Source organism: Vulpes lagopus, chromosome 16 (assembly GCF_018345385.1).
Source record: "Vulpes lagopus strain Blue_001 chromosome 16, ASM1834538v1, whole genome shotgun sequence".
In the NCBI taxonomy this organism is placed as follows: Eukaryota; Metazoa; Chordata; class Mammalia; order Carnivora; family Canidae; genus Vulpes; species Vulpes lagopus.
The window spans coordinates 88,623-113,657 of NC_054839.1; the positions used below are offsets into that span (position 1 = coordinate 88,623).

Sequence of the window (25,035 nt, forward strand, 5' to 3'; positions counted from 1 at the left end):
GCACGGGCCGAGAACACAACTCAAAGGTCTCCAATCTTTAATTTTGGGGAGAGTCTTCTTCGGAAGCTGCTGGATCTGCTCACACGGGTCTGGATGGCCCCGCTCCACAAGCAAAGACCCGAAAGTCCCCTACATGCGCCGCCGGCTACGTGAACACTGCCGGGGCCGGTCGAGCCTCAAGCGCGCCCTCCTCTCCGCGGCAGGGCGATCGCGACGGAGGCCCGCGCCGACGGGAGCCTCGGGCGGCCGCGCGGGGCCTGTGGGCCCAGCCCCGTCCCGGAGCTCGGCAGAAGCAGGAAGCAGGGCGGCGGCCTCGGAAGGAGGCCCTGGCGCTCCGCAGGCCCCGCCGCGCACGCTGCCAGTCAGAGGCACTGGCGCCGCCGGGGGCGTCACTTCCGGGGCGGGGCGGACTGCTCCGCACGCCTGCGTGCTTCCGGCCTAGCGGCGCCGGGCGGTCGCGGCCGGATCGGGCCCGCCGGAGGGCGCGGGGCGCCACGCTCGCTTCCCATCAGCCCCTGCCGCTCGTCCCGCGGCGGCGCGCACGTCCGCGCGCTCGCAGCCCGCGCCTGCGCCGAGCCGCCATTCGGGAGGCCGCCGCGCCGCAGGCCTCGCGGAGCAGCCCGGGACTGCGCGCCCGGCTCCCCCGGTGCTGCTCGGGTGCGGACGTCGCCGCGGCGCGCCGGTGAGGAGCGGGGCGGGCGGGCCGGGGTGTCGTCCGGGCTGGGACGGTCTCGCCGGCTCGGGTCCGTCTGAAGAGGCCCGCCCGGGGCGTGCGCCGAGGAGCGGCCTGCGCCGAGTCCGCCGGCGGGGTGGGCCTCGGGCTGGGAGGCGAGCCCCGCGGCGTCGGCGGGGGCGGGGGCGCAGCGCGGGACCCTCGGGGCGGGACTTGGACGCTCCCGCTGGGACTCGGGACGCGGCTCCCGCTGCCCGGGCCGGCGTGGGCTTTCGTCATTGTTGCTGCTTTGGAACGAGCTGGGCAGCCCCGACGGGAGCCGGCCGCGGCTGGCGCCCGCAGCGTGCGCGGGGAGGGCCCTCGGCGGCTCGAGAGCGCGGCTTGCACGCGGCGGCGGGGCGCGGGTCCGCGGGAAGAAGCGCGGGGACGGCCCGGGGCGCTTCGGGGGCGCTTGGGGGGGCGCGGCCGCCGGCGTCGAGGGGACGCCCAGCCGAGCGTGTGCCCCGCCGGGGGCGAGTGGAGTGCCCGCGCCGGCCGGGGCCCCGCAGCTCCGCCCCTGCCTTTTCACGCCCAAGAGCTCAGACAGGGGCCAGCAGCTTTGTTCAGAGTAGCCAAAGGGGAGATACTCCGATGTCCGTCGGGAGGTGGACGGGAGGCCGGCTGCGGCCTTTGCGGTGGAATGCGATTCAGACTCGGAAATAAAGACGGTTCCAGGACCTGCTGGGGTGTGGACGTGGGGACTGAAGTCAGCCAGACAGTCCCCCACGGGGCCCGAGCCCTGAGTAGAGATTACCGGGGGCACCGGGGTGGGGGCAGTGGGGATGCCGGTTACTGTTTGTGCTCTTGAAAAGTCAGGGAAACGGATAATGAGGATGGTTGTACAGCCCTGTGATGTACTTAATGCCACTGAATTGTGCCGTTGAAAATTAGAATGGTAAGTTTTGTTGTATTTTACCAAGATTTTTTAAATGCACGGTGGGGGGGCACCTGGGTGGTGCGATCCGTTGAGTCGCCAACCCTTGGTGTAGGCTCAGGTCATGACATCTTGGGGCCTGCAGCAGTGCTCTCTGCCCAGTACAGAGTCCGCTTGTCCCTGTCCTTTTCTCTCAAATAAATACATAAAATCTGAAGGGAAAAAAAAAAGTCTGAGAAGAGGCAAAACCACAGAGACAGTAAAAAGAGCAGCGGTTATGAGGAGCACAAGGAACCGTTACAGCTGTGAAATCATCCTGTTCCATCGTGTAACGCTGGGTATACGACACTGCTTGTGTCTAACTAAAACTTCTAACTAAACTTCGCGTTAGTAAGTATATCAGTATTCCTTCTTCAGTAGTAACAAATGTACTAATACACTATGTTAGGAATAGAAGTTGTGTGCACAAGAGGAAAGAAGTAAACGAAAGTAGAGAACTTTCCCTTTTTTTTTTTTTTTTTTTTTTTTGAAGTAGAGAACTTTGAATTTCTTCTGCCGGATAGGAGATAGGTGTGATGTGGTGGACTGGCAAACTACTTAGCACCTGTCTTAGGAACAGCATGTAGACTGTAGAGGCAGGAAGTAGGATGAGAGAAACTTACTAGTGTGGACGCTGTAGAGTTACTTTCATAGTTAGGCTCAGGAGCTCTGAAATTTAGGGTGGGAAATGGCTAGAATCTTAAAGCTGGAAGGAATCTCAGTGTCCAGCATCTACCCAGGAGCTGAATTCTGCAGCATGCTGATGGGAAAGACCTCATGGTATTTCAGGAAAGGTCCAGAATCAGGCAGCCTCTGACCTTCCTAATGTTGTGATCCCAAGCACTTTTCTCCATCAGCATCAGTTTTCTCAATTCTAAAGTGGAGAGTTTAGACTCAAGTCGTCTGACGATCCTTTCAGTCCTATACTGACCATTGGCTTGTGGTTATGGAGGGCTCTTACCTGGGAAAGCAACTCATTCTAGTCCATGATTGAGTAGTTTGTAAAACTTTTTCTTAAGCTGGAATCTGTTTTCCTGCTGGCTTCTACTTGTTGCTTCTAGGATACCTTACATATTACCCATAATTCTTCCACTTGAAATTAGTCAGTTTCTGTACTCAGAAAAGGCATGTTTTTAAAGACTGCCTGCCATCCTGGTTGCTTTCTTTTGCATGTTGCCTAGTATTCTGAACTCATCCTTCCTGCCCAGAGCTGGAGACAGTGATCCACTGGGACATTCTGTCTGATGTAGATGATGGAGTGCAGTTCTCTGTCGATTCGTATTACTGATTTTGTCCATTACACTACCTTGTCAACATCTTCTAGGTTCTAGTGTGTTAGTTTAGTCAAGATATATTAGAAAGAACCTAGGTAGATGACAGAACTTTAATCTCGTCCTTTGTGAGATGCTGATTACTTGCTTCATCTTGAGCAAATTACTTAATGTCTAGGTTTGAATTTCTCAGCCATAAATTGAAGTTTCAAAGTAGATGATCCCTGAGGTCTTTCTGCTCTGAATCACAATGATTTGTAAACTAGATGGTAGCACAGGTCTCTTCTAGTTTTAAAGTCCTATGAATCTAAGATCAAGTCTCTAGTCTTCATGATGGGATGTTTAGAGGTAACGAACAGATACTTTCTGAGCATATACCATGTGCCAAGAATGTGCAAGGGTTACAGGAGTGAACAGGTACTCCCTGCCCTCTGAGAGCCAGACTCTTGTAGTGCCAGAGAGTAATGGCTACATGGAAGGTGTGCACACAAAGAGAGTTGGGGAGGGTGTTGGCCATTGTTTTTTAGGAAGTAATTCTTCCTAAAGGATGGAGAAACTTGCCCAATGGCCGAGTGTGTAAACTTACCATGCCAGGGAGTATAAATAAAGTACAGGAAATGCCTGTGTGAAAGTCCAGAGGCTAGGTTTGTATTTAAAGAAATGAAGTCCAGTCAGGGGACAGACAGATTGTGAAGGGCTATATATGCCGTGGTTTTGTCTTCTGTAGGTGTTGGGGATATTTTGAGGAACTGTGAGCAGGCCAATGGCATTAGGTTGTATTTGGAAGATGACTGGAAACAGTATGACGATTGGATGGCGAGGAAGTAAGGCTAGAGAGGCACAGACAGCACAGCTATCCACATTACAGCTTGACCATGGGTAGAGTGGTATGCTGTGCACTATCGCCTGGCTTGTTCGTGGCCAGTTTTGTTCTTGCTATTCAAGTCAACAGCTTACCCGGACCCTGACACGTTCTCTGAAATCCATGTTTGAAGAGGCTGTGCAGTCACTGGAGCACCACTGTCCTTCCTTACCCTCTGATGCCTCTTCCTTCTTTGCCCCTTGGTCCTGTGGACAATCTTGTCCCTTCCTCACTACCTGTTACTTTACTGCTCTGCAGTGTAGTGTGGATAATGGACAAAACATCAGCTGCTCCTGTATCCTGTGGTCTCGGCAGCTGAAGTGAGACGATGAATCTGAGTGCTGTGGTTATAGACAAGGGTTCAGGATTCGGTCCTGGATTTTAAAGTGGAATAAGATGTGGGTGGTGTCATTGGTAGTATCCATGGTTATCTTTGGTATTATTTCATTAAAGCAAGTGGATTGACCCCTGTCACTGTTGGTAGGGAGCAGGTCAGCAAGAGAAATAGGCAGAGTTCTTTTGCATAGATTATCACAGAAATGTAGTTTTGATTACAGTTCCTTTATTCTTTTTCTCCAGGTCCATCTTCTCATCTTTGTTCTTCATGTACTACAAACTATTTTCTATAATTAACTCAGAAGCCATGTAGACTTGCTTGCCCTTTGAAGACATACTTTCAAGGCTTCTAGGAATATAAACTGGTAAGTCTACCAGAGAAAGTATTGTTGGTCTTTATTTCTTCCCTGCTCTAAGGGGAATTGGCCTGGATTTATAGTGTTATTTTACCAGCTTTACTTTGCATATTGTTTTTGTTTGCTTTATAACAATTAGGAGAGTATGTTTAAGATGTGAACATTTTTGAGAAGTGCTTACACCTAAGGAAAATCTACAAAAGCATATATGTGCATACTTAATGATGCATGAAGATGTGACAGGTATGCATATATATGACAGAGTTTGGGGTTTGAGAAGTGAATTTTAAACAGTTCTTTAAAAAATTTTTTTGAGTAAGGGGTTACTAGGGTCTGATGATGAGGCTGGGAAATAGACACTTTGAGACTGGCCAGAAGAGTTGATGGTAAGAAGAGGAAATAGGGAGGGGCAGATGAGGGAGATGGGAAACACCCAAGTCTAAGGAGCCATCAGATTTAACACAGATTGAGAGGGAGCAGGATCGGTGAGGAACTGATTGGCACTCCATGGAGGGTGAGAGAGCTGATGATTTAACATGCAGCAGTTAAGGACAAAAGGAATCCAAGCTGAGGTGGCTGGGGGCCACTTGGAGGCAAAAGAAGCAGGAATTACGGCAAGTGGTATTCATCAAAGAAAACTAATTGGGGATCCCTGGGTGGCTCAGAGGTTTAGCGCCTGCCTTTGGCCCAGGGCAGGATCCTGGAGTCCCGAGACCAGGTCGGGCTCCAGGCATGGAGCCTGCTTCTCCCTCCTCCTGTGTCTCTGCCTCTCTCTCTCTCTCTCTCTCTCTCTCTCTTTGTGTGTTTGTGTCTAAAATAAATAAATACATACATACATACATACATACATACATACTTTAAAAAAAAGAAAGATAAACTAATTTACAGAAGCAGCAATAAAATGTAGGGTTAGTGTAAAATTTCCAGAGAGGCAAGAAACAGAGATACAGCCAATGGAAAGTAGAAGTAAGCAGAAATAGTGGTAGAGTTTTGCCTATAGAAAGCAACCACAAGGGGAATCCCTGGGTGGCTCAGCGGTTTAGTGCCTGCCTTTGGCCCAGGGTGTGATCCTGGAGTCCTGGGATCAAGTCCCACATCAGGCTCCTTGCATGGAGCCTGCTTCTTCCTCTGCCTGTGTCTCTGCCTCTCTCACTCTCTCTCTCTGTGTCTCTCATGAATAAATAAATAAAATATTTTTTTAAAAAAAAGGAAAGGAAAGGAACCACAATTCTTTCATAGGAGTGGGAACAGGGGGTGTGGTTCTCCAGTTGTTGCACTAATGTTAGAGATGTTAATTTATGAGATGTGGTTTTATTTTCTTTTTCATTTGGTAAGTTTGCCAGAAGCATTTTTTTCCCTTAGATTTATTTATTAGCAAGAGAGTGAGAGAATGAGTGGGAGGAGGGCAGAGGGAGAAGTAGACTCCCCCACTGAGCAGGAAGCCGGTATAGGGCTCCATTCCAGGACACTGGGATAACAACCTGAGCCAAGGGTGGGCTCTTAACCAACTGAGCCGCCCAGGCATGCCATGGAAGCATTTTTTAAAAACTTTCCTGATGACAGAATAGTGTGCTCAGTAATTTCTGTAGGAAGAGAACAAAATGCTTTACTCTTACAGTTCATAATCTGATTCCTGTATTACACACTTATTGGGCTTATTGGTAACCTCTATTTTATGAACTAGTATTGGTAAAAAGTTGAGTTAACAGGGATCCCTGGATGGCGCAGCAGTTTGGCGCCTGCCTTTGGCCCAGGGCGCGATCCTGGAGACCCGGATTGAATCCCACGTCAGGCTCCCAGTGCATGGAGCCTGCTTCTCCCTCTGCCTGTGTCTCAGCCTCTCTCTCTCTCTCTCTGTATGACTATCATAAATAAATAATAAAAAAAAAAAAAGTTGAGTTAACATACAGGAAATGAAGAAAGTTGTTTTGTTGACAGGACTGTAAATTAGGCAAAGACTATAGAGAGGTTACTGAGTAAGATACTTTCTCCTACTCTACACTAGTTTCTTGAGAAGATGGGAAAAGTTTCATAGTTAACAGTTTAAGAAACTCAAGTTGTGAAAGTACAAGTCGGGATCCCTGGGTGGCGCAGCGGTTTAGCGCCTGCCTTTGGCCCAGGGCGCGATCCTGGAGACCCAGGATCGAATCCCACGTTGGGCTCCCAGTGCATGGAGCCTGCTTCTCCCTCTGCCTGTGTCTCTGCCTCTCTCTCTCTCTCTCTCTCTCTCTGTGTGACTATCATAAATAAATTAAAAAAAAAAAAAAAAAAGAAAGTACAAAGTCTATCTTCCTATCATAAATAGGACTTGAGTATATTTCAGATGAGATACTGCGTGCTGGTCAGCCATAACTTTAGCAAGGTCATTGGGCAATATTTACTTACCAGAAACTGAACTATTGGTTAGAGGATGCCCTTGTAGTTTCTAGTATAATAATCATAGCTGACACCGATGGTTCACCATGAGATACTGTTCTAAATATGCTACAAAATATTAACATCCGTTGTAGAGTCCAGGAACCTGAAACATAAGTTCAGCAACCTAACAAAAGCCATATACTGGAACCAGGACTCACTCAAACCCAACAAGCCTGAGGTCTTAACCTCTGTGTCATATATATGCAACTTAGGGTTTATTATACTATAATGATGGCTTTTAATATGTAATGTCCCACTTATGAACATCCCTTGACTATTGATTGTGGCCATTTAGGCCAGATGCGGTTATTGAGAAATCGCTGCCTTTTCTTATAACATTCTTATACTTTTATGAGACACTGGGTTTTAGGTGGATCGTTAACCTACACATTCTTTCTACATGTTATCTTCATTATGTTTGCAAGTTTCAGAGATTTTTTATTCAGTATTCAGTGATTATATTCTTTTTTTAGTCAGCCCATAGAGCCCTAAAAACAATTTTCTGAAAGCCAGGATAGTTGCAGGAGCTAATTCTTTCAGAATTAGCTTTCAGAATTCCTGAAGGAGCTAATACTTTCTGAAAAGCACTCGTTTGTTTCCTCAACTGTCTTGTCACCTTTTTATATTTAAACTGCTCCCGCCAGGCGCAAATAATAAACCAGTAATATAGGTGATAGAAAACAGTGTTGTAGGCAATAACATCTTCAAGACAAGTTCTCAAAATCAGAAATATTGTACAGTTTTTAAGTTATTGTTTCTGAAATTATTAAAGGGGATCCTCTTAATATAAATAAGTATCTCTAATCTGTATTGTAGTTTGAGGAGCAATAACCAACCTGGAAGGAATACATTTTGACCCCGTAATTACTATTAGCACAGAGCACATTAAATGCTCTTGGTGGTAGCTGATACTTTTGGTAAAGGATAGGACAGGGACGCCAGGGTGGCTCAGCGGTTTAGCACTTGCCTTCATGCCCAGGGCATGATCCCAGGGTTCCACATCAGGCTCCCTGTATGGAGCCTGCTTCTCCCTCTGCCTGTGTCTGCTCCCCACTGCCCCCTCCCCCAGTCTCTCATGAATAAATAAATAAATAAATAAAATCTTTATTTTTTTTGTAATAATAAATTAATTTTTATTGGTGTTCAGTTTACCAACATACAGAATAACACCCAGTGCTCATCCCGTCAAGTGTCCCCCTCAGTGCCCGTCACCCATTCACCCCCACCCCCTGCCCTCCTCCCCTTCCAGCACCCCTAGTTCGTTTCCCAGAGTTAGGAGTCTTTATGTTCTGTTTCCCTTCCTGATATTTCCCACACATTTCTTCTCCCTTCCTTTATATTCCCTTTCACTATTATTTATATTCCCCAAATGAATGAGAACATACACTGTTTGTCCTCCGATTGACTTACTGCACTCAGCATAATACCCTCCAGTTCAATCCACGTTGAAGCAAATGGTGGGTATTTGTTGTTTCTCATGGCTGAGTAATATTCCATTGTATCCATAAACCACATCTTCTTTATCCATTCATCTTTCGATGGACACCGAGGCTCCTTCCACAGTTTGGCTATTGTGGACATTGCTGCTATACACATCGGGGTGCAGGTGTCCTGGCGTTTCATTGCATCTGAATCTTTGGGGTAAATCCCCAACAGTGCAATTGCTGGGTCGTAGGGCAGGTCTATTTTTAACTCTTTGAGGAACCTCCACACAGTTTTCCAGAGTGGCTGCTCCAGTTCACATTCCCACCAACAGTATAAGAGGGTTCCCCTTCTCCACATCCTCTCCAACATTTGTGGTTTCCTGCCTTATTAATTTTCCCCATTCTCACTGGTGTGAGGTGGTATCTCATTGTGGTTTTGATTTGTATTTCCCTGATGGCAAGTGATGCAGTGGGATCAAGTTCCACATCAGGCTCCCTGTATGGAGCCTGCTTCTCCCTCTGCCTGTGTCTGCTCCCCACTGCCCCCCCCCATCTCATGAATAAATAAATAAAATCTTTAAAAAAAAAAAAAAAAAGGAAGTGCAAAGGGGCTTCTGACTTCCTGGACACAAATGCAAATCTCGCCTTCCTTAAAAAAAAAAAAAAAAAAAAAAAGATAGGACATAATTTAATGACAAAAAGACTTTATGATCCACTTGGATAAACTCATCAACTGTGTTACAGAATCTGTTTTGGCAGCTGTTGAGTTCACATGCTGAGAAGAGCATACAAGATGGAAATGGTAGAGAATAGAAGAGTCCAGGGGTGCCTGGCTGGCTCAGTTGGAAGAGCATGTGATTCTTGATTTCAGGGTTGTGAGTTCGAGCCCTGTTTTGAAGATAGAGATTGCCTAAGAAAAAATTTAAAAAGAAAGACTAGAATCCAGAATGGATTTATCAACACAAAATTTAGTAAATGCAAAATGGAACATTACATATCAGTGCAGAGACCACTGAATTGTCCGTTTGGGATGGAAAAATAGGCTGAATCCCTATCTCCCTCCTTTTACCAGATAAAGTAAAAATATAAATGTAAAGGAGTGCCTGGGTGGCTCAGTCGGTTAAGTGTCTGACTCTTGGTTTTCGCTCAGGTCATGATCCCAAAGTTGTGAGATCGAGCCCCATGTTGGGCTGTCTCACCCTGGGCATGAAGCCTGCTTAAGGTTCTCTCTCTCTCCCTCTGTCCCTTTCCCTCCCTCAAAAAAGTACAAATGTAAGAAGAATGAAATCCTCAAAATCACAGTAAAAAAGTATTGACTGCTTTAAAAAGTATCGGAATAGGAAAGCATAATTTATAACAATCGTAAGGAAGACACCTTTAAGTTTTTAATTTTTCCATAAACCAGTTGTGTGTGAAGAAGCGCACATATATATACATATACATACCATAAAGTCAAGAGACATGATAAACTATGAAAATATTTTCAATAAAAGAGCTGATTTCTTTTATGCATACTATTTTCAAATAATTAAAAGGAGAAGGCACATCCTACAAAAGAAATACACAGGGCTAACAAGGGAAATTTTCACTCTTTCTTATTAAAGTCAAGCACCTTAAAACAATGCTGAGACTCCAATTTTCACCCAAGAAGTGGCAAAGATTAGAAGTTTAATAATACTCAGTATTGGTGAGGGAGTTGGGGAATTGTCCACTTGTTGATTGGTACATAATAGTATTGTAACTTTTCGAGACTTCTGTGAAATCTATCAATTATAAATGTAAATCACCTTTTGCTCAGGTAATTCACTTCTAGGAATCTCCTCTTCAGAAATACCCTCATACGCAAGATATGCACAAGAAGATTTAGTGCTTGCTCTCTGTATAAGTAGAAACAGAACTCTAGGTAGAAACACAGAAACTTGGCCTTCTTTGGTTTCTAGAATCACTGAAACTCCACTTCTCACCGTGAAGCCTCAGGAGCTGGTCTTCTTTCTCCTGAAGCATCTTCTCTTCCCTAAATGAAAACAAGTTGCAGAGCAGTGTGTTTAATATCCCATTTTTGGCTATAAGCTCCTGTTACTTTTTACCACCCTAGAAGACTTGCTTAAACTTCGAAAAAGTCATAATTACTGACAAGCAAGTTCCTGCCTTAAGGGTTAGTCATCTCTGAATTGCCCTTTGCTAGGCAAACTCCTTTACATCATTCAGGATCAGTGCTTGAGCATCTTTCCTTGACAGCCTTCTCTACGTTCACAGTTGGTTTTGCACCTAATGTAACCGCCATAGTACAAAACACCTCTTTTTTTTTTTTTTAAGACACCCTTTAAACCCTAGAAAAGCAGGGCACAAAAAGTAATTCATTTATGAAATGAATGAATGAATGAAATACTTTATATTAGGTTGGGTAAAACATTACAGAATAATTTGATATTTTTAAAAACCATCTTTTCATAATTTTAGTTAAAGTATTTCTGAAGTGGATCTAGTTTTGTGCTCAGCCTTAAACTGCCTAGCTTTAATTTTGATGTTGGCTCAGCTTTATATGTTGACAGCTTGTTCATTCCAGATTTCACAGTCAGGCTGTAAGGCATGTGCTAGGTGATTCTGGGATCAAGCTTGGGTCACTGGCAGTCCTATTACTGGGGTAAGGCACCTCTGAACCTATTTCTTCATCTGCAAATAAAAGTAATACTGAGTCATAGTGTTAGGAAGATTAAAAATTAGTTCATTCTCTCTTTTCTCTTCAAAATCTCTATTAAGGTTTTATCTGATAAATGTACATGCCATATGAGACTTAAAATTATGCAGGTTTAGAATGGACAGAGAACAGCACTTTATTCAAAATTAGGTTTCCTGAAAATAATTAATTTCTACTTTGTTGCAGCACTGTTGAAAGTTTTTAAAGAATATAATCGTGTGTGTTGTGACAGAGAGAGAAATGGAAGTATTCCAGGAAGTCCGTAAACCATCATCACGTTTGGAGTGTGACCACTGCAGTTTTCGAGGCACAGATTATGAAAATGTGCAAATCCACATGGGTACCATCCATCCAGAATTTTGTGATGAAATGGATGCTGGTGGGTTAGGTAAAATGATTTTTTACCAGAAAAGTGCAAAGCTGTTTCACTGCCATAAGTGCTTCTTCACCAGCAAGATGTACTCTAATGTGTACTATCACATTACATCCAAACATGCAGGCCCAGAGAAGTGGAATGAGAAACCAAAAAATCCAGTAAGCAAAGAAACAGATCCTGGGAAAAGCCCTCCTCTTCCTGAGCACCAGAAAATGTCCTCAAATTCAGCAGAACTCCCAAAACCTATACCTGCTCTTTCCATAGAAACACAGAAACTTGGCCCGATTTTGTCTCCAGAATCACCAAAACCTACACCTCTCACTTACCTAGAGCCTCAGAAGCCTGGCCCTGTTGTTTCTCCTGAGCCACAGACACCCTCTCTTCCTTCTCCTGAGCCTCCAAAATCTGCCTCTGTTTCTTCTCCTGAACTTCCAAAACCAGTCCCTATTGTTTCTGAATCTCAGAAACCAGTCCCTGTTCCTTCTCCAGAACCGCAGAAACTTGGTCCTATATCTCCTGAGCCAGTAAAGGCCACTCTTGTTAATCCTAAACCTCAGAAACACTCCCATTTCACAGAAACATTGGGGCCACCTTCAGGCTCATCTCCAGAGTCACCAGTTTTAGCTGCTTCTCCAGAACCTTGGGGTCCATCCCCAACTGCATCTCCAGAGTCTCGGAAGCCAGCCCGGACTATCTCCCCTGAGCCAAGGAAGCCATCCCCATCGGAATCTCCTGAACCTTGGAAGCCATTCCCTGCTGTCTCTCCAGAGCCCAGGAGACCAGCCCCAGCTGTGTCACCAGGTTCTTGGAAGCCAGGGCCACCTGGGTCCCCGAGGTCTTGGAAATCTAGTCCTTCAGCATCATCGGGACCTTGGAAGCCAGCTAAACCTGCTCCATCTGTGTCTCCTGGTCCTTGGAAGCCAATTCCTTCTATCTCACCTGGACCATGGAAACCAACTTCCTCTGTGTCCCCCGCATCCTGGAAGTCTTCATCGGTTTCGCCTGGTTCCTGGAAGTCTCCCCCTGCGTCTCCTGAGGCGTGGAAGTCTGGCCCACCAGAACTCCGAAAGACAGCTCCCACCTTGTCACCTGAACATTGGAAGACAGTTCCCTCAGTGTCCCCTGAGCTTCGTAAAGCAGGACCTCCCTTGTCTCCTGAACTTCGCAAACCAGGCCCACCATTGTCCCCAGAGATCCGCAGTCCAGCAGGATCTCCAGAGCTCAGAAAACCTTCAGGGTCTCCAGAGCTTTGGAAGCTTTCTTCTGATCAGCGAAAAACTTCTCCTGCTTCACTTGATTTTTCCGAGTCCCAGAAGAGTTCCCGCGGTGGTTCCCCAGACCTTTGGAAGTCTTCCTTTTTTATTGAACCTCAAAAACCTGTCTTCCCTGAGACCCGGAAACCTTCTGGACCATGTGAGTCCCCTAAAGCAGGTTCCGATATCTGGAAGCCTGTTCTCTCTCTTGATACTGAACCTAGAAAACCTGCCTTGTTTTCTGAGCCCACCAAAACAGCCCCTCCAGCTTCTCCTGAACCACGAAAACGTGCTCTTTTTCCAGAGCCCCGGAAACATGCCCTTTTCCCTGAACTTCCCAAATCTGCTATCTTCTCAGAGTCTCAGAAGGCAGTTGAGCTTGGTGATGAACTACAGACAAATGCCATAGATGATCAAAAGTGTGATATTTTGGTTCAAGAAGAACTACTAGCTACACCTAAAAAACTCTTAGAAGACACTTTATTTCCTTCCTCAAAAAAGCTCAAGAAAGACAACCAAGAGAGCTCAGATGCTGAGCTTAGTAGCAGTGAGTATATAAAAGCAGATTTAGATGTGATAGACAGCAAGGGCCAAGAATCAAGCAGTGATCAAGAGCAGGTAGATGTGGAATCTATTGATTTCAGTAAAGAGAACAAAATGGATATGACTAATCCAGAGCAGTCCAAAAATGTGTTACAATTTACTGAAGAGAAAGAGGCTTTTATCTCTGAAGAAGAGATCGCAAAGTATATGAAGCGTGGAAAAGGAAAGTATTATTGCAAAATTTGTTGCTGTCGAGCTATGAAAAAAGGTGCAGTTTTGCATCATTTGGTTAATAAACATAATGTTCATAGCCCTTACAAATGTACAATTTGTGGAAAGGCTTTTCTTTTGGAATCTCTCCTTAAAAATCATGTAGCAGCCCATGGGCAGAGTTTACTTAAATGTCCACGTTGTAATTTTGAATCAAATTTCCCAAGAGGCTTTAAAAAACATTTAACTCACTGTCAAAGCCGGCATAATGAAGAAGCAAATAAAAAGCTAATGGAAGCTCTTGAACAGCCACTGGAGGAGCAGCAAATCTGATTTTTACACGTGGTGTGGATATATGATCTACAGAGTTGTTTGTTGAAACTGTAAAGCATAGTTAATAGCATAGTTGGATCAGTAGATGTTGATGTGTATGGTGTATTGTGTTTAATTGTCTCAGTAGTGTTACAGAGAATAAGCATTTGGTTCTTTTTTTCATGGTCTCTGTTTATGTGATTATCTTGTAAGTCAATAAATTCATAACTGTATTCCAGATGGATAAAATTTCTCTAGTTCCTTTTAAATATATTTGAATAATATGAAAATGTAGGTGGTCCACTTAACAATCAATAGCAAGTTGTACTCAATTTGAAACATCTAATCAAAGTGTCTGTATCTTTTTTTTGTGGAACTAACTCCAGACAATGGAAATTATTAGTTGGAATGTTTAAGAATTAGGTATGAAAAATTTCAGAAATTTTCTCTTAAATGTATTTTCAGATCATAAAAGTTATTTTGAAGTTCCTATTTGATCATATGAAGTTATTTATAAATCTTGAGCAGTTCTAGATGTTTATTAGCTTTTACGTCATGGAAAATTAGAGTCTCAGGGTTACTGATTTTCTGCTAAAAGATGTAGAGTAAGTTTTAAAAGGTTTGCGGCTTCCTCTAGGAAACTGGGAAAGATGAGTGTGACTTAGGTCTTGTCCTTAGTTGTTTCCTTCTGAGGAGTCTTCCATTCTACATCGCCTTCCCCACCCCACCCCCAGGTCTGGTTCTTCTCTTCCCTGTGAGCCCATACCTATAGATGATCCTTAACCGCCAAATGTGTTAGAACTGCACTTGCTGCTCCTGCGCCTCACAGGTCACCTGTGGGGTTTCAGACCTGGTGATGAGTAGGAACTGAGAGTCTTCCAGATTCACAGTAGAAAATTTTTTAAGTAGACATTTCTGTTTGAGAGTATGTCAGTTGTATGTTTTCCACAGTTGTTAACTGTAAATACTTTGTGCCTGTTTGTTGATTATTTTTGTTCTAAACTATTTTGTCAAATGTGTATCAACCAAATTAAAAGCAAAGGCTATCATGTCAGCAGCATCCTCATGTGTGTGTATTCTTTTGTGTAATTTTCATTGTATGACACCCAGATTCCATTATTTCTTGTTCCCCCTGTTCTCAGCATGCTAATTTTCCTATCTGGAGCAGCATTTCCTAAAGCTGGGTTTTCTCAGTTCTGTGGTCAGGTAAGTGAAGGAAATGCCACACTTGGCAGTGTTCCTTGTGGAAGATCCACAACCTAGTGGACTTGTGTAAACAGTGTGAAGCATTTAGTGCCATAAGGATTCTCCTGTGCACCCAAGGGTTGAGAGACTACGTTTATTTAAGCTGTTCCTAGACATTTTTGAACAGTGAGCACTTTTTTTCATAGCCTCCAAAGTAATATGCCAATTGAGAAGACTTAGTGTTTATAGAATACTGGGAAGAACTTACAGGCTCCAGGTCTCACCTCCTGGGTGAGTAGTTAAGCTGTCGTCAGTTAATATTGGGTCCCTTCAGAACAAGCTTCCAGTACTGGCATTTCCTTCTAGGCCAGCAAGTAGGACAGGTAGGGTTCCTTGGATAAGACAGTCCTGTTCTCATCAATGCTGGCTTGATTAAAATTACGACGAACATACAAAGGTGTGGAACGTGCAAAAACCGTTTTGAAGCCTGCAGTCTCAAACCAGCTGTGTTATGTGTGACATTATTTCCTTAGGACTTTACACTTTTGGTGCACACTTCTCACAGAACCCTTCCTAGACCTTTACTCAAGGTGGAGCCAACTACATCCCCTGACTTGCTATCTCATGTGGGTTTTTTCATAATACAGAGGATATGATGCTGAAGATGCAGAAATAGTTTTGGCCTTTGGTTAAGCCACTGTGTTCTTGGCCTCACTTCATTTGTGGCTTTCTACATTTTTTTTTCTTTTACGTCTCAGATCAGGATAACCTAATACTTTTTTTTTTTTTTAAACCTTGGCAATTTGCTTCCTGTACAGTCACATGCCTCTAGTCATTGTGACCCTGTCTACATTTTCATTTTCTTACTTTCCTATGTAATTATATAACTATTTTAAATAAACTCAGTCCAGTGATTTTATATGAGAAATTCTATAAATATGAGAAAATTAGAAAATTATAAGAAATATGTACCACCTTTCACTCAACATTCATGGACCTGATAACCACTATATTTTAGGTGACCTACTTCCTTTTCATTAATTGGACTCTTACCTGAACTGGGATGTCTTTTTTTTCTTTCTTTCTTTTTTTTTTTTTTTTATTGAAGTCCAATTTGCCAACATACAGTATAACACCCAGTGCTCATCCTGTCAAGTGCCCGTCACCCAGTCACCCCATCCCCCTCCATTTCCCCTTCTACTACCCCTTGTGAACTGGGATGTCTTTAGCAGATACTGCTTGTTTTGTTTTTTAAGATTTTTTTTTAAGTAATTACTATACCCCATGGGCTTGAATCTACATTTATGAGATCAAGAGTCACATGCTCTGCCAATTGAGCCAACCAGACACCACAATGCTTTGGTTTTTAATATTGGTTGTGGATTCTATAGTTTTGTCTTAGATGAAGACATAGAAGGATTCTTGGTTGTGGATTCTATAGTTTTGTCTTAGATGAAGACATAGAAGGATGCTTACCATGTTGGATCTAAGCAAGCAACAAGTTACATGAAATTCAGATGCTTAGAACATAAATTTGTTTTCTTAAATTTCTATAGTTCACTGGGCCAAAGCCAGGGTGTCAGCAGGGAGGCACTAGAAGAGCATCCATTCCCTTTGCTTTGCATTTTCTATCGGCTCATGGTGCCCTTCCTAGCACCTAGCATCTTCCATGTGTTTACACTAGGCCACCCAGATAATCTAAGATGATTTTCCTATTGTAAAGTCAGCTGATTAGCAATCCTAAATCTCCTTTGCCATTTAAACTGCCACAGTCATGAGGCCTGACAATTGGGACCAGACCTGGGCTTGAAATTTGGGGTTTTGGTTCCTCTGCTTGGCTTATTGCAAGACAGGTTTCTTCAGCAATACATCTGTTGCCACCTTACTGGTCTAGGCCCTCATCACTGTGTAAATCTATTAGTACAGTAGACTGCTTATAGTGTGGGAACTCAGTGTCAATTCCCATTCACCCTTTACACACTGAAATAAGGTCTCCACAAGACTGATTTTATGTTGCACATTTAAGGTCCAGTTACTAAGATCTGTTGACAAACCAGACCTTACTCAAGCAACCTTCAAACCCCACTCTGCTCATTGTTTTTTCTTCCCCCAAGAAAGTGCTCCCTGTTTCCTGTTAAACTGCCACCCTGGGATGCCTGGGTGGCTCAGCTGGTTAAGCCTCAGCTTTCAGCTCAGGTCATGATCTCAGGATCCTGGAATCAAGTCCTGCATTGGGCTTCCTGCTCTGGAGAAGTCGGAGTCTGCTTCCCCCACTCCCTGTGCCCCTCCCCTCTGCTGAATCTCTCTCTCTGTCTCAAATAGACAAGTCTTTTTTTTTTTTTTTTTTTTTTTTGAGTTCAATTTGCCAACATACAGCATTCAAATAGACAAGTCTTAAAAACACACATACAACTGTTACTCACTAAGCAAGCTTAGCACAATTCTCTCCACCTAGGGCTACTCTTCCCAAACTTTTTTATGAACAAGAAAGAATGGGGCATCTGGGTGGCTTAGTGGTTGAGCATCTGCCTTTGGCTCAGGTCATGATCCTGGGGTTCTGGGATCAAGTCCCCACATCAGGCTCCTTGCAGGGAGTCTGCGTCTTCTGCCTATGTCTCTCTGTGTATCTCTTATGAATAAATAAAATCTTTTTAAAAAATTTTTAAGTGAATTGGAGAAAGAAGAGAAAACCCTATACAAATGAATTGGGCCTCTTTTACTGTTGACTCAGTGCAGGTATGCTATGTTTACATTACAAGTTCTCCAGACTAAAACTGAAAAAAAGTTGGGATAGAATAATAAATACATTTCAACACTTTTGATCCTGACCAATTAGTGGCTTAGTTGGCTTGAGCATAATGTTAATTAACTTGCTTCTATCACTAGCTGATCTCTTGCAAATGCTTGCCATGGACCAATAAGACTAGTTGAAATACATAGAAGCCTAGTAAATTCTTGATTTGTATAATTGGAAGAGTTAGTTGTAAGTCAAGTGAACAAAAATCATATTTGAATCAAAAACAGAGAACCCTGGCCCTTCAGTCAGTTCCCAGACTTGAGCTAGTGTACAAACCCAGAACCCTTTGGATGCAGGGGAGTCCTGGTCCCCTTGAGCAAGGACCCAAGTACACTGCCAAAACTTTATAGTTAGCCTTTCTCCTAACCTTCACCCAACTGATGGCTTTGGAGCAGGACAACTGTGAGCTGAGGAGAGGAAATAGACCCTCAGGGATACCTGGACATGGACTGGACTGGAGTGATCTCAGGAGACCCCAAGTGTCCCTGTGGCCCCTCCATTCCAAGCAGGGGCTCATGCAGGTCAGGTTTCCACAGTGTCAGCTCAGGGCTGTCTCAGCTGGCTCTGTGGGCCCATAAACCGTCCTGTGGCTATTGCCCCAGCTTGGAAAGTATATAATTATAGTAGCTATGTTCCATAACTGGCAGCATCCCCACATGGGTTCCCTGGCCTGTGGGGTAAGAGCTATTACAGTGGAAGAGACTAACTGAAAGCCACTAGCCTCTACCTAGGAAAATAGCAAATCAAAGGCAGTCAAGAAGTGAGAATTCTGGGAAGATAAGAGTAGGAAGCACCAGGAATCTGTTCCCCAGGTAGACAACAGTTGCACTGGAGAACCTCTCTGATGTAGCCTTGGAACATCAGTCGAAAGCTTGCAACTCGCAGGGGAAGGCTTGGACAGTAACTGTTAGCTCTTCACACAGTGGCACCCATCCCCACCCTCGGCCATGTGAGCATCTTGCGAACAACTTGCAGGAGCTAGGGTGGGTAAAAAGGACCCTGTCTTCCAAATGTTGGGGATCTGCACTTTGCTGATTCCTAATTTTGATCAAAGAGGCAAGCAGCCATTCTGGTTGCATCTCCCTCATTGTTGCAATCCCTTCTCCATCCAGCTGAAATGACTTTTAGGAGATTTAAAGGGCAGGACTCCCCCCCCCCCAACCACCACCACTACTACCCTACCCCCACCCCGGCCTCAGTTTTGCTTTTCCTCTGGGAAGCCAGATATTAGGATATTAAAAAACAGCTGCATGTACAGGGAAAATTAGAAAGTGGCTATGAATGCCAAAGGAAAGTCTCAGAAGAGACATAAGACATTGTTTATACCTCAGGCTGATCTCAGCACAGAACCTACAATAATAAAATGAAAACAACAAAAAATAGCAAAACCTGGGGAAGGAGGAGACTGATTTCCACAGTTACACATTTTAGATTCAAATGTCCAGTGTTTCACAAAATATTACAAGACAAAGACCCATTCAAAGGGAAAAATTTCAGCAGAATCTGTGAGAAAGATTTAATGGCAGATATACTAGACAAAGACTCTAAAACAATGGTCCTAAAGATGCTCAAAGGACTAAAGAAAGGTGGAGAAAGTCAAGAAAAGGATGTATGGACAAAATGGAAATACTAACAAGGATACTGAAAACCTAAAAACTTCTGGAGCTGAAAATACCACAACTAAATGAAAAATTCACCAGGGGGATTCAGAGGCAGACAGGAATTCATGAATTTGAAGATAGGACAATGGAAATTATCCAGATTGAGGAACAGAAATAAAAAGGATTGAAGAATAGTGAGCAGAACCTGAGACATGTAGGACATTACCAAGTAGACCAACATACACATTGTGGGCATCCCAGAGAAGGAAGAGATAAAGGGGAGGAGTGAATATCTGAAGAAAAAAAATGGCTGAAAACTTTCCAAACCTGAGGAAATACATGAATATAAATATCCAAGAAGTTCAACAAACTCCAAGTAGTATGAACTCAAGAGACCCACCCTGAGACACATTATAATCAAACATTTAAAAGTCAAAGAACAAATCTTGAAAGCAATAACAGAGAAGAAAATTATCACATACAAGGGATCCTCCATGAGAATATGTGCAGATTTCTTATCAAAATTTGTAGGCCAGAAGACACTGGATCAATGCATTAAGAGTGCTAAAAGGAAGAAAAAAAAAACCCTGTCAACCAAGAATTCAATATCTGGCAAAACTGTCCTTCAAAAGTGAGGGAGAAATCAAGACATTTCCAGAATAAAAAGCTGAGTGATTCTGTGACCTCCAGTTGTACCCCCTCAGTAAATGCTCAATGGAGTCCTGTAGGGGGACATGAATAGACACTAGACATTACCTCAAAGCCAATATGGAGAAATGAATATCTTCATAAAGGTAAATATATGGGCAATTATAAAAGCTAGTATTATTGTAACTATGGTTTGTAACTGTACTTTTTTCTTAGCTAAGTGATTTTTTTAAAAGATTGTATTTATTCATGAGACACACACACACAGAAGCAGACAGAGGCAGAGGGAGAAGCAGGCTTCCTTCAGGAAGCCTGACATGGAACTCAATCCCAGGACCCCAGGATCATGACCTGAGCCAAAGGCAGATGCTCAACCAGTGAGCCACCCAGGCATCCCTAGCTAAGTGATTTAAAAGATTATCACATATAAAGGAAAAAATGACTACTATAAAACTAGTATTCATAACTTGGCTTTTAACTCCAAAATTTGTTTTCTACATTACTTAGGAGACTAATGCATTTATTTGGGGTTTTTTTAATGTTTCATTTATTTGTCAGCACAAATGAGGGGAGCAGCCCAGGCCCCCAGAAGGCTAGTGCCTTCTGCTGGTGGAAAGGGGGCTTTTCTCTTCTGCCAGGCAGAGTTGGTTCTGCTGAATGACCACCGAAGGTTCACAGCCAGCAGAGGGTGGCAGGTGGGAACTAACATGGTCTCCTGGCTCCAGAGTGCCCAGCACATTGTAGGCACTCAGTACACACTGGCTGATTACATGAGTGAATGGCCTTTCCACAAACATGCACAGGCTACCAGGAACGTGATGCTGGCCAGCCGAGTTCCTTTATGGAATGTAAGTGACAATGGAAAGTCTACCCTTTTCCATACAGTCTTGTTTGCTCCTGTGAAGCTGGGGGCAGAGAGCACTTTGCTTGGAACAGGATGCTGTGAGAAAAAAAGGTGGTGAGAAAAAAAGCAAGAGTGGTGAGCACAGAAACCACCCTGGCCATGCATACTATTTGTGGTTGTGGAACTCCAGAAGGAGCTCATGACCTCCTCTCTCCTACCCTATGATCTGTATAAGACTAGAAGACAGGCTCCCTCTCCATGCAAGGACTTCCACCACCTGGCCATCACCAAAAGTGAGGTGAGGCACCGGCAAAGCTAAGGACCCACCTTCTTGGACATTACAACTTTAATGCTTGATGAGCACACACCTACTTTCCTACTGGGGATGATGAGCACAGTGGTTGAGAGCTTGGGCTGTGAAGTCAAACCCACATTTGTACCCGCCTCCCTTGTTGAGTGTGTATGTGTGTGCATGCCTGAATGTGAATTTGAACAAGCTATTATCCTCATGTGCAAAATGGGGCTTACTTGTAGGACTTACCTCATAAGGTTTTTGTGGAGTAAGACAGCACTTAGTAAAGTTACTGGCACACTGAATGTAATTCATAAATACTGGATGTCATTGTTACCTCATGCTCTGATTGAATCGTGCTAATGAGAATTTTGACCACTGGTGGGGCAAGTAATAGTGAAAGATTAAGATTTTATGGCCTACCTCTTCTTTTTTTCTTTTTGTTAAGATTTTATTTATTCATGAGAGACACAGGCAGAGAGAGAAGCAGGGTCCCTGTGGGGAGCCCGATGTGGGACTCGGTCCTGGGACCCTGGGACCATGACCTGAGCCAAAGGCAGATGCTCAATCACTGAGCCACCCAGGTGCCCTGGCCTACCTCTTCATGACAATGAGTTGCGAGCCTTTTGTGTCTGCTTCCCAGAGACAGAAGATGAATGAGTCCAACTGAATAGCAAACCCTTTTAAAAGTTGGGTCTTGGGATCCCTGGGTGGCGCAGTGGTTTGGCGCCTGCCTTTGGCCCAGGGCGCGATCCTGGAAACCCGGGATCGAATCCCACGTCGGGCTCCCGGTGCATGGAGCCTGCTTCTCCCTCTGCCTGTGTCTCTGCCTCTCTCTCTCTCTCTCTCTCTCTCTCTCTCTGTGACTATCATAAATTAAAAAAAAAAAAAGGGTCTTTGTTTTCAGTAAGATTGAAAGAGTTATCAAATGATAAAACCCTTACAAGTAATATTTGATTATAGATAAGTTGAACACTTGGCCTATAATTTGAAAGAAACTTAAAGAATTAGGTAGTATTTCTATTACAAGACCCCTCTGGTCCCTACTACATCAACATGATCTCAGCAATTAGAACAATGAAAATGAAACACTGGTATAGAACTGTCCAGCATCATCTTATTGTATCAGTACAAAGAATTCATTCAATTAATCTGTCAACATATGAACCAAGTGGGAAAAAATCCCCATCTGAGATGAATTTTTAAACACTTTATTACTAAAATTTTTAAACATTCATAAAACTGGAGAGAGTAGTGAAATAGATCCTTACCAGCTTCAACCAGCTTGTGAATATGCTGCTGTTTTTAATTCACAGAGGGATGTTGTCAATTCAGGTGCTGTAGCAGACTACCAGTGATGGGCCCCCACAGTGGGAAACTACTGTGCCAGAATGCATGTGTCTGCTTCTCTGGACAGCTTATCTGGAAGTCACAGACAGTTTTCTCTCCACCTAGAACAACTCTCCCAAGAGAGGTGAGGAACATCCACGCAGATTTCCAGCTGAACAAGTAGCAGCAGGGCAAGTGTGGTAGCAGTGGCGGGGGAACACTCTGCGGTGCCTGCAGCATTTCCAGTTGTCTCAGGCTCCCATGGCTGCTCTTTCCTCACTCTTTAAAGAAAGCCCGTATTCCTGGCTCTAGAGGCCTGGCTGGTGGGTGTGAGGGAGCCCAGGGGCTGCCCCACTTGGCTGAACTCCTACAAGCTGTGGGTTTGCACCAGCCCCCAGCAGAACTGTGATGCAGTCACGTGACCTCCTGTCTGGGGGCTCGGTCAGACATTTCTTGCTCTACCCTAGGAGGGTCCCAGAGTGGAACCAATGAAGGATGCATGGATTTGTTCACTCCTTTGAAAGTGCCCACTGTGTGTCAGAACCAGCTCTAGGTTCGGGGATAGGAAATGAATATAGCAGCCAGCTTCTGTGGTATTCAAAGGCAGAGAGTGGTAATAGGCTGAGTGAACACTAAGTTGTTCTCAAATGAAGAGTGAGTTTCTCAGGGAGGCCCAGGCAGTCAGGGCACTGAGAAGACTGTTCTAGAGCAGCTGGCTCACAGCCTGAGGTGAGGGTGGAGCCTGGGAGCCTTGTGGGGTCAGAAGGCCTGCATGGGGCTGGAGATGCTGTACCCTCCAACAAGTAGGGATGTAGGGGAGAGGCACATTAGTAGGATACAAGGGCACAAGCAGACGGCAGTGGAGGCAGCATGCAGGTGCTGGACACAGAAAGGAGCACCCAGGAAAGCTTGGATGGTCCCAAAGCATGGGTCATCTCAGATGACTCAGGGTCACAGCAGTGCCATCCCTAAACCACCCCGCACTGCTGACACCCATGCTGGTCCCCTGTGTCCTCTACTTGAGACTGTCAACTCCACAGTTGCGCACAGAGCGTCAGTGAGCTGGAGTCTTGCAGGTTCCATACCCTGACAAACGCGCAGTCTTGCCAACTGTCGAGCTTGTGGGTCTTTGCCAACCTGCAGTAAATGCCTACAGAAAAAGTCACAAAATAGATTTGTTCTCACAGGGTTCCTTGAGTGTAGCTATCTACCTGGACAGCTGAGGATCTCTGGTCTGTGAAACCATTCTAGTCTAGAAACTGGTTGAAGGGCCAGGTATCTCTTAGCGCTGCTCAAATCAGGCCTATATTTACAGGACCTGATGTAGGGTTTGATTATGCCAAGCAGGCAGGAATCTAGCAGGCAGTTTACCCTTTCCTGCCCCAGGCACTTGGTAATCAGTCACCCCCAGAGTCCTCCGGAGGAAGGCCATTCTGATTGCCACCTGGCCCTTCTGCCTGCTACAGTCAGCTTCTCTCAGCTTTGCCACGAAACTCCTGGGTCCTCCTTTCCCATTAAACCCAGGGTGCCTACAGTAGTTTCCTATGGCTGCTGTGACAAATGACCACAAGTTTGGTGGCTTAAAAGCACAGAAATTTACTCTTGTTACAATTACGGAGGCCACAGTGTCGGCAAGGTTTGCTCCCACAGGAGACCCTGGGGAACCATCTGTTTTTGGCCTCCTCCAGCTCGTGGGGGCCGCAGGCTTCCATGGCTTGTGATGGTGTCTGCATGTCACCTTCTCTTCTGAACACAAAATATGAAATTTTATTTACTCATGAGAATTTATTCATTTTTTTCACTGGGGGTGAAACCCTTCCCTGTTTCCCTTACCTGCACATCCCAGGAGAATCTCCCCATGTCAGACCCTGAATTTAATGAATTTAATCATGTCTACAAAACCCTTTACCTCCCCATATAGGGTAACCTTCACAGGCCCCAAAGACTAGGATGTGGCCACCTCCTGGGGCTGTTTCCCAGCCCAATCCAGAGCTCACTTCAAGTGTGATAAGAATTTTGGATATTTCAACCTCATTTGGCCACTACTGAATATAGGCTCCTACCAACCAGCTGTATCAACAAGTAGAACCTCCTCTTTGTTTAAACCAATACATTATTCATAAAATCAGCCTATTTTATTCTCTAGACTCCTACACTCAGAACCCATTCCTCCATTTTTTCCCTTCATCTTTGCTGACAGGTAAAGGACTGTGTTCTTTTGTGGAAGCCGAGTCTTCCCAGCATCGACCTGTATTTCAGGTCTGATAACATTGGTGGGTTGGGAGGAGCCTGAGAGAATCTGCTTCCCTGGGGAGGGAAGGGCATGAGAGCATCAGTGGGGTGTGGGTGTTGGGACAGCCTGGTGTGTTGCCAGTCTGTCAAAGACTCCTAAATACCTATATTCTGGCACAGAGGCCACTCTTTCCATATTATTGAACCAACTTTCATATTTTGTGGCTATTTTCACCATGTGACCATACAACAATTTTACGACTTGCATAGCAACTCCCAGTTTCTAGGTTTTAAGAATTTAGAGGTTTTGTTTGGTTTACATTCCAATTCAGTGCTGCTAGAAATCGCCACCCCATACCATATCTTGCACTCCTTTCGCCTTTTACATTGTTCCATGGTGGTAGCAATGTGATTTCCACAAAC

The 25,035-nt window shown here is 44.5% G+C and overlaps 3 protein-coding genes across 9 annotated transcripts in view; 1 reads left to right on the plus strand and 2 right to left on the minus strand.

Moving 5' to 3' along the window:
• Positions 1-389: 389 nt before the first annotated feature.
• On the minus strand, positions 390-1,911 carry LOC121477171 (nascent polypeptide-associated complex subunit alpha, muscle-specific form). The gene is made up of 2 exons (XM_041731399.1): positions 1,888-1,911; positions 390-1,559 (listed from the first exon to the last, which is right to left on the minus strand). Exons 1-2 carry the CDS (start codon positions 1,909-1,911, stop codon positions 390-392), a joined length of 1,194 nt encoding a protein of 397 aa, XP_041587333.1.
• Positions 549-14,744, plus strand: CHAMP1 (chromosome alignment maintaining phosphoprotein 1). Its single transcript, XM_041731001.1, has 3 exons — positions 549-682; positions 4,338-4,459; positions 11,177-14,744. The coding sequence occupies exon 3, from the start codon at positions 11,231-11,233 to the stop codon at positions 13,703-13,705; it is 2,475 nt and encodes an 824-aa protein (XP_041586935.1). The 5' UTR covers positions 549-682; positions 4,338-4,459; positions 11,177-11,230; the 3' UTR covers positions 13,706-14,744.
• The window catches only part of UPF3A (UPF3A regulator of nonsense mediated mRNA decay), a 50,182-nt gene continuing 34,022 nt past the window's right edge, over positions 8,876-25,035 (minus strand). For 2 of the 7 annotated variants that reach the window (XM_041731004.1, XM_041731002.1), the window contains exons 11-12: positions 22,323-23,530; positions 10,174-10,306 (exon numbers count right to left, since the gene is read on the minus strand). In XM_041731004.1, the coding sequence (XP_041586938.1) occupies positions 23,332-23,530 (199 nt within the window). In that variant the 3' untranslated portion in view covers positions 10,174-10,306; positions 22,323-23,331. Of the gene's footprint in view, positions 9,203-9,635; positions 10,307-19,749; positions 19,832-22,322; positions 23,531-25,035 lie in introns of those variants that run through there. The other 5 variants (XM_041731003.1, XM_041731008.1, XM_041731006.1 and 2 more) reach the window with 5 other exon arrangements.

Coding starts and splice junctions, on each gene's coding strand:
- LOC121477171 (XM_041731399.1), bottom strand. CDS start 1,911: ATGGAACAGGATGATTTCACAGCT. Junction 1,560..1,887: donor AACAGGATGATTTCACAGCT/GTAACGGTTCCT, acceptor AGTACATCACAG/GGCTGTACAACCATCCTCAT.
- CHAMP1 (XM_041731001.1), top strand. CDS start 11,231: ATGGAAGTATTCCAGGAAGTCCGTAAACCATCATCACGTTTGGAGTGT.